General features: G+C 33.6%; 1 protein-coding gene across 1 annotated transcript; it reads right to left on the reverse strand.

Annotated features, from left to right (window-relative positions):
• Positions 1 to 722: 722 nt before the first annotated feature.
• LOC108726003 (uncharacterized) lies at positions 723 to 7,751 on the reverse strand. The gene is made up of 5 exons (XM_018453356.1): positions 7,379 to 7,751; positions 4,999 to 5,122; positions 4,025 to 4,175; positions 2,883 to 3,099; positions 723 to 1,299 (listed from the first exon to the last, which is right to left on the reverse strand). The coding sequence occupies exons 1-5, from the start codon at positions 7,612 to 7,614 to the stop codon at positions 1,173 to 1,175; spliced, it is 855 nt and encodes a 284-aa protein (XP_018308858.1). The 5' UTR covers positions 7,615 to 7,751; the 3' UTR covers positions 723 to 1,172.
• Between the last annotated feature and the right edge of the window lie 1,832 nt (positions 7,752 to 9,583).

A 9,583-nucleotide genomic window follows, 5' to 3' on the forward strand; every position in this document is an offset into this window, starting at 1 on the left:
AATTAATAGGATTAAAGTTTGCTTTACATTTTTTTGTAGATAAAATAAATAAAAGTTCAAGAAATGCTCTAGTTTCCTAAATCGCACCATAATTTAACTTCTTAAATCGCACGTTACCTAATATTTTTCCATTTCTTTTTATTCCATTCATTATTATGTAAAAATGTATATTGTAAATGTACGAAGTGTTTATTTTGTTTCACCTAGAAACTCCTTAAATTACTTCTTGAAATTATCATGTGTTTCAGAAATTACGAAAAATATATTCTTAAATTTTTAACAGCATAATAAGATTCAATTTTTTCCTTTTCTTATGTAATTTTTAAATTTTTTACATTATCATAATGTTTTAAATGATGAATATTGGTGTGGTGCGATTTAGGCAACGAATTTCCTCGTTGCCTAAATCGCACCATACTGAAAAAATCCTCATTTTAAACGTTATAATAGCGCAAAAAAATTATGAAAAAATTACATAAGAAAGGGAAAAGAGTGCAGTTTATTATGCTGTAAAAAACTTAAGAACATTCTTCATAATTTCTGAGTTATGAGCCTTTAAGTAAAAAGTGGTGCGATTTCGGCAACCTTACCCTATTTAGTAGGAGCAGTGGCGACTCACGTTAGGTTAAATTTGACACTATAGATTTAACAGTGTAAGGGAGAGATATCTATATATTACCCTATTTAGTAGGAGCAGTGGCGACTCACGTTAGATTAAATTTGACACTATAGATTTAACAATGTAAGGGAGAGATATACTCTCTGTATTACAGACATTATAAAATAACCGAGTCATTCTGTCTGAAAGAAGAAAAATAGTGCATGTATCTCTACGTTAAGTCCTTCCGTAGATTTCAAATTTTTCTTTAATTGTCCATTTAATTCGAAAAATATGGGATCATCCTATATTTCGCTTCTCTTATGCGTTATCTCGTATACGTACGGCGACAAACCTCGTTCTTTCATGTGTCGCGATCGATGGAGCGTTAGAATCGCGTTGAAATCGTCAAAGCGGATCCTCGTGTCCGAATTTCGATCGAGGTAGTCCGCATTAGTATTGTCGTCGGGTCGTAACGTCGTCTTCGCGGTGGCGTCCTCCCTCGATTCGTCGCCGTTATCGATCGTGGCGGTGACGGCGGCCGAAGAATTCGGGGTGCTGGACGAGGGACGTGTCAGTTTCTTTGCGGTTTTATTACACGGCTCGCCGGAGGTGGCAATTTGTTGAAGCCCGCGTTGTCAAAGACCGGAAGTAGGTCCCTCACTCTTTGTCCCATGCCGATCGACGCCATCTCGATCCATCTGCAATGGCGAAACATGTGAAAGGGGTTCTCTCTTCTCCTGTCCTCTTTTTTTTTCTGAAAAGAGCCGTTTCCCCCTAATGCCTGCAAACCTTTTGTATTTTATTGGCTATGTTCCATTAAAGATATTACGACGAAGTAAAAAAGCGAATCGCGTAATGGCGCTATCATTATTTTTTCTTTTTTTTTTTTTAAGTAAAGATTACCGTTTAAGCCAACAGCAATTATTACGCTTTTCAAAAAATTCGAATTCTCAACGTTTTAAAACATTGGTAAATGTTTAAAACATTGGTAGATGATTTTCGTTGAAAAAATCACAACCGTATTAAACTAAAACCTACATGAAAAGAACGATTAAGTATCTGAAAATTTAACTACACAGATCTGAAAATAATTTTGTTAGATTATACTGTTATATTCAATTTGAATTTTTTATTTATTTCTAGGTCACTCCTCAATCGTTAATTTAACTAAAACAGTGGAGTTAAACAATTTAACTCAAGGAAATGTATTAAATTTGACTCAAATTTAGTTTATATCATTTATTAAATGCATATGTTAATATGAATGTTGTTTACTTTGAAACTAACCACTGTACACTGAAAAAAATGCATGTAATTTTATATGGAAATTACATGTATATGACTGGAAAATTATCTAAATATATATTACATAAATATATGCTTGGAAATTTACTGGAAATTGTAAATTTCCAATTATATTTAGGCAATTTTCCAGTCATGAATATGTAATTTCTATGTAAAATTGCATTTTTTTTTCAGTGTAGAAATCGATTAATTTACCTACATTTTGATATAGGTGGAAGTGAAATAACGCAAAATATTATTTAACTTAAGAAAATGTATTAAATTTAACTCAAATTTAATTTATTATTTACTAACTGCATAATACATTAATATGGACATTATTTACTTTGAAACTAACCACAGAAATGAATTGATTTTGTCACATGGAATGGAAGTTAAATAACAAAATGTTATATAATTATAGGAATTGCATTACCATTGCTCCTTTGATATCAAATAGTGTATCAAAATAATTATGTAGCGCGCCTAAACTAATTGCTAGAATGTCAAAACTTCATGCATTGTTATTCATTACGCTCGAGTGTTCCATATAATTATTTTTATAGTCCAAAACAATTATTTTCAGATCTAAATTTTCTAGATACTTTATTTTTATCTAGTTAAATTTTTAGATACTTTAGCAAAATCTTTCCGTGTACGTAATTCGAACACACGAAAAATATCGATTACGTTTAATAACTTGTCCATCTGATATAAAATTTCGTGTAAAATCATTTTTGACCCATTATACGAGTGAATTAATAACAGTGATCCTGTATTATTCGGAAATAACGGACGTTTACACAACCACGATTATACCGAATTGTTGAGTGCAGTTTCGACGTAACGATAGTTAATAAATATTGGATAATAAATATCGGCCAGGACGATATCGCGTGCGTAATTTTTAACACGGCCACGCGAATTTGTCGTTCAATGAATCACGCGCGGCTCGCGTCGCACGAAGCAAGCATGCACGAACGAATTCACTTCCCACCTGTTGTTTTTGTATTTTGCAAGGGGTTGAGCGGCTGGATGGGGCGTTTCGGTGGGGAAATATGTGGCCCCATAAAAATCCAAACCACGGCTCAGCAGCATCGAGGTCTCCTCCACACTGGCCAGGGTAACCCTTATAACGGGTGGCCCCGTATAAATCGTCGCCGGCTCGTTCAGATTCTGCGCGTCGCTCTTTAGCTTGTCATTGATGGCCTTCACTGATTTATTTAACACACGATTTTATTGCATACGTTGCAGAAAGGCAGAAAGCTCTATGCATCAAGCGTCACGGACAGTAATAGCGCTTTTAAATACGTGCGCGTACAAAATGCGAGTATACGTGAAATATAAAGTCAATTCCAAAATATATTGTTGCTATTATGCAAAATGTAGAGGGACACAGTGACTGCCAAAAGTTCTCAAATGAAAAGAATGATTTTTCTGAAATATTTAAAAATTTAGATAGATACAACTCTAAAAATAATATTGTTTGACTATCGAAATAATTATGTAGAAAATTTAAGCATGATGAGCAATGCTATAAAAAGATTTGACACTCTAGCCAGCTCGAGTGTCCTGCATAATTATTTGAATGGTTCAATAAAATTATTTTCAAATCTATAACAAGCGAAACTTTAAATATTTCATCAAAACTATTCTTTTCAGCCAATGAGAAATTTTTGTATTGCTCAGATAATAAAGAATCTTTACATATAAAGATCTGTACAGACACTTAATATATTTTAGTATTTAAAATATCTGTGTTCTTAAGTTGTTTATAACAAAAATTATTAATTTATAATATATACATACTAAAAAATAGATTGACAAAAATGATCGCAAAATTATATGTTGACTGTAAACTTTTGGCAGTCACTGTAATTGCTCGGCACATTGAATAATATAGATATATGGAACGGTTTTTCACGAAATTAAATTTTTTATCGAGATTGTGTTCTAAATTATATATGTAAAATATATATACTATACATATAAATACATATAGGCGGAAAGATTTTTGAACTCGCAAAAGGGGAAGTAGTATCCATCACGTTACGCGTATAGGATATCTGAAGTTTTCCCCTGGAAAGAGCGACGGTATGAGAAATATGGAGAAGAAGCATTTGCATTTTCGTGACTCACAAACAGTTCCCGTATTCAGGGGTAGCCTGGTTACTTCGACGATAGATCGATATTTGTAGAGAGCGTGTCTAATATCGTCCTCCGGCAGCTCTTCAGGCACATCTAGAACGTAGACCGTGAAGATTTTCGCCGGTCTACATGGTATAGCAACCTATATGTTATGAATTATAATGCATATCATTCTAGGAAAAAATTCAAAAGCTATTACAAAAGCTGCGAAGAAAATTACATTGAGAGAAAAATGTTTGGCATTTGTGATTATGATTGCAGGTAAAATAATTATGATTAGGAGCTCCATTTTTATAGTAATTATAAGTAAGTATTACTCTATAATGTTAATAATAATTATTATATTTATAATTCTATTTACCCAAAAAATATATAATTGGTACCGAAAGTGACTATAATTTATAGCAGTAATAAAGTTATAAAAATGGAGCTCTTAACCATAATTATTTTACTATGCAAATATCACGAACGATTATAGTGCCACTTTTTTCAATGTATATTTTAAAAAATAAGTGCAAAAGGGATTACTTTCAAGAATAAAGCAAATATTTAGCGATTTTTGCAATCAGCTTTAAGTTGATATGATCAAATTCAACATCAAATTTGTTTTTGCAAATTTTTATTAAAATATTTTCGTTGTTGAGCATCTTTTGTACTTTGTTGTATATATGTAGAATATATGTGTGTCATGGGAGTGCAGAATCCATGTAGATCCCGAGATTAGCTGCAGAAGCGCTATAAGGTATTTCTCTGTGTCAGGTGCTTTGGCTTTAGTAAGGTTTCCCATATAATCGTGCAACATAATGCAACACCCCCGGATATAAAGTTTAAAAATTCTAATACACATTAAATTATCTGTGGCAAAATTATTTTACTAGCTATTATTTATTAGCAAAATGAAATATTTCCATAAACGATTTTATAAACGCAGAATTAATTAAACTTCGAAAATACGGAATATCTACCTTTTTATAGAAACGAGCGCCCGTTACTTTGTGGAAGCCTTTTTTATACACCGCCTGAAAGTCTTCGATGTTGCTGAACTTGAAGAGAATGCCTGTGGCAGTCTTCGTCAAAGAAAATGCACCTCTAGATCACATAATAGAAAGTCGTTTTGATTATGATATGAATAATAAAAGAAACGTTTTAACTTGGAAGTCTATATAACAATCTTCCATTTACATTATAGAATAATATCGCGGTTAACTCTCCGTTTGTAATCATATTTTTATTCCCTCCGCAGTGTAGATCTTTTTTGCCCAAGTTGTTTTACTATTTTAGACTTTAAAAAATCAAATTTACTTCTCAACGTCTCTATTACATTATTAAATAATGTTTAATTTAAATGTTAAAACTTTTATATTTAATAAAAATTGAAATTTGAGTAAAAACGAGAGTGTGTGAAATTTAAGAATGAAATTTTGCTTGTGTCAAAAAGGACCTAGATTGATAGACGAAGGTTAGTTCGTTTTGTACAGCTTTGATGCAAGTGCGAATGAATTTCTACCACTGCCATGTATATGAACTTATTGTCGATACGCAAAAAACGTTCACAGCTAGCATCAGACGTAGTTGGCTTAATGGATTTGTTGTCTGACCTGTTACTGCCTTTACTACTTCACACGAAGCGCCAGCTAACTTAACTCTACTTTTAGATCCGAATCGGACACGAAGTACTTTAGGATTTCTTGCGGATTAAACTAAGTGAAGGCCGAAGTAATCTTGGCGATACACAGTCGATACGAATGCCACAAATCAGTTACAATAAAAATGTGACGTAAATCGATCTTTGTGCATAAGTATCTTGACGTTACACAAAAATTTTATAACTTATTTTTAACAAAATATATAAAATGCTACAAAATAGTTAGCTTTTGTAAATATAACTGTTCATTTTTATAAATTTTTAAATATTTTAATATATAAAAAATGTAATTTGCATTCTTATTTTAATTGTACTCGTTTCCGAAAAAATGAAAAAAGTTACAGTAATCAGCTAACGCTAAATATTCTTGAAATATTCATAAAATCTCAAAATAACATTTCATAGTATTCTAGAATATCCCGAAATATTTACGGAATGTAAGAACACTAAAATAATCTACTAAAAGTACGTTAAATATTCTACTCATACATTGTTATATATTTGGAGAATGTTCCATATATAGGTATTCCGTAAATTTATAATTTTCCTAGAAATTCTGGATCCAGAGATCTGAATTAATTTGTAAACTAAATTTTACTGTCAAAAACACATTTCATTTGCTTTTATCTTGAAACTCAATTTTAAGGGCTCATCATAGGCAAAACATTGCGTTCTTTATATTCTTTCTCAGTGATTCTTATTCACGAGTAAATGCATCGCTACTACAACCCTCTGTCGATGGGGATGTGAACTGCTTGCGGGTGAGCGAGTTTCGTGATATATACAAGAAGTATTCATATAATATTCTGAATATTTCTTTAACATTTGAACATTCTGTGAAAATTCTTTTGCTGTTCCGGAATATATGATATGTTGGGAATACAATTCAATTCTTCATGAATAATTAGCGTTAGCTGGCTTCTCACAATAAAACAGTCATTTACAGTGGCTGCCAAAAGGTTCCAGTCAATTATTAATTTTATTACACATTATTCAAATAAAGAATTTTTACAAATCAAATTCTAATACATAAGCACTTAATATATTCAAGTACTTAAAATATTATGCTTTTAAATTGATTATAACAAGAATATATTTTATTAATTGAATTATGATAAACTGAAAAACAGATTGACAAAGATTATTATAAAATTATATGTTGACCGAAAATTTTTGGAAGCTACTGTGTTATTTACCAATGTATTGTTTACTGTCTTGTTTACCATGTCTTAATCAATCAATCTAAAGAATTATTAAATATAAATGTGAAATTTATATTAATGATGAGAGTAAATCAAATAAGAGAAAGATTTCTATTTTCAGTCAAATGGAATCTTTTGATATTTGAGAATATTTATACGCAAATTTGCAAATCTGGAAAGTACATTTTCCAGTCTTCTAAAGAATTATTATCAAGAATTTATAGAGAGAATCAAATTACTTTTTTTTAAATATACAATTTTTAAATCTTACGGTACAAATGCGTGTATCTTTTTTCGCGATAACAATAAACTTGTCGAGCACAATCGGTGAATGCAAGGCGGACGATAAAGCAACTAAGAGAAAACCGACGGTACTTCGACACTCGTTCGTCATAGTTATCGGGGTCCGATTTAACGTCTCTTTTATTGAACGATCTGAGATCCTGGAAATAAACCTCGTCCCAGCGACGAGATAGACTGCCAAAGTGATGCGCTCACCGGAAGTTCATCTTCTCGCAGATGGTGGCGGCCTTCTCCATACTCAGTTCGTGGCTAGGGGTGAGCAGGAAAGCACCCTTAGTGAGGAAGTCGTTCTCACTGACCTCTGAGTCAGTGTCGCCGTGGTCTTGCCAGTCGGCAGAGCTCTCCTGATTCAGACGCAACATCGAGCTGCTCTTGGACGTAGACATGTCTTTCTCGCACTGCGTACTGCCGCCCTGTTCCGGCTGCGACATCTTTTATAGCGTTGCCAGCGAACCGAGAACGGGTGATCTCACGTGTCGCCGTTCAAAAGGGAACGGCCGTATATGATTCTACACGTACGTAACGCGTTACGCGAGATCGATCACTCCGGGAGGATATCAGCACCGGACATACGTCGTGCTGTACTGCTTCGTATCGCGTTCTATCGTGGTCCTTTTATATACGTCTCCGCGATGGACGGATAGATTGGGCGAGCTAGATCGACGAAGATCGGAAGATACCCCTGAGCGCGGTTCGATGCGGCCAGTTAAATCCCTGATTGTTATTGATGCGTATATATGCGCGAGAGAAGGATCGACTGTGAAGGTCCGATAGCTAGTTCAATTGTTAGCATAAATAAGCGTGTAGGAGGAAACGCTGGCACTTGGATATGGATTATTACTCATGCTAATGATTTTAATAGATGCTCGAAAATAGAGAATATTGAAACGCACCGTGAAAAGCTCATTTGAATTCAATTCGTCTTCTGCTTTCGGCAACTATATATTCGTGAGAACAACCGAGTACAGAGCTATATTGATTTATCACATACTTGTACCTAATTGGTAGATTTAGATCGTTCTTTAAAAGAAAATATTTAAAAGTAAAAATCTAGTAATAAAAGAATTCTAGTGAAAATTAAAGATTTTTTCAGTATTTGAACTAATTTATTATCCTTTTTTAAATTAGTCTTGCTTTTATTAATATTTTTAATATATTCTGTGCAGAGAATATTTTAAAACCACTAAATCATCACTAAATATATGATTCTATTAAAGAAATTTTATGTTTATTATTGTAATACACACAATTGGTTTTCTTACTATTTTATTAATTTCTTTGTTGACAGATTTCGCAGATCAACATGAAAGTCATCAGATCGTTACAGCATCGATAAAAAGGTAAGGACAATAAATTATTATAGATTTGACAGTGTAAGATAGAAAATTACACATTGCTTTCACAGAAATCTAATATTGGCTATTGACTAATTTAATACTGAAAGACAGTAATTAATTACTTATTTTGATTATCAAAAGCAATGTAACTGTGTTTCAATACTCGAAGTAAATAATTAATTATTGTCTTTCAGTATTAAATTGGCTAGTATTAGATTTCTATAAGAGTAACATAATATTAATTTCAGAAATCGTTGACATACGAGTAAAAAATGATATATTATATAAAATTTATATATCACGCAATATATAAAATTTAAACGTGTATTAAGCAAAAACACAAAAATAGAAGCATTGTAATATCTTAATCTTTTCATGTACGCGCATATACATATATTTCATAGAACTTTATTTATCCTAAGTAAATCATGCATCTCGCTATCGACAATGGCAAACAATCGAGTAACGACCGCTTATCGCGCTTGAGATCTCAAAAGGCATCAACTATGGGTCGCCGCCTCATTCTCGCGGTCATCAAACCCTTCAACGTACGCATTAGGAAGCCAATCGGTGCAGTGGTGCCATCCGGTATCGTCAAAGCCGACGATTGTGAAACGTCGAATCTCCATTCAAATCTCTTAATTGCCAGCCGTGTTAGGTGACGCGTCGACACGCCGATCAGAAACCGCGCATTTGTTGATGACGATCTGGCCTGAGGGCGAACGCAGATGCTCCAGCCACGACCGCGGTGCATGTACAATACGGAACGCGTTATGCGAATATCGTGGCTCATCAGTTTATGCCGCCGATGGCAAGAACGATGATTATACCTCGATTCGTGGCACAAGAGGCGAGAGCTCGCCGATAATTCATAGGCTAGGTTGACAGTACCATGCGATACTTCATCGTCAATAATCTGCCCGGCGCATCATCATCCGGGTAACGCATCGTCCGAGAATACGTGGGCGACCCATCAACGCTCTCTGCTCGCTTCTTTTTTTCCAGTAAAGACTCGAGCAATGAATTGGCCGCGTGGGCATTTAATTGGATGATTGGCCGAAAC

Source organism: Mycetomoellerius zeteki, unplaced genomic scaffold (genome assembly GCF_001594055.1).
Source record: "Mycetomoellerius zeteki isolate Tzet28-1 unplaced genomic scaffold, Tzet1.0 scaffold379, whole genome shotgun sequence".
NCBI classification, from domain to species: domain Eukaryota; kingdom Metazoa; phylum Arthropoda; class Insecta; order Hymenoptera; family Formicidae; genus Mycetomoellerius; species Mycetomoellerius zeteki.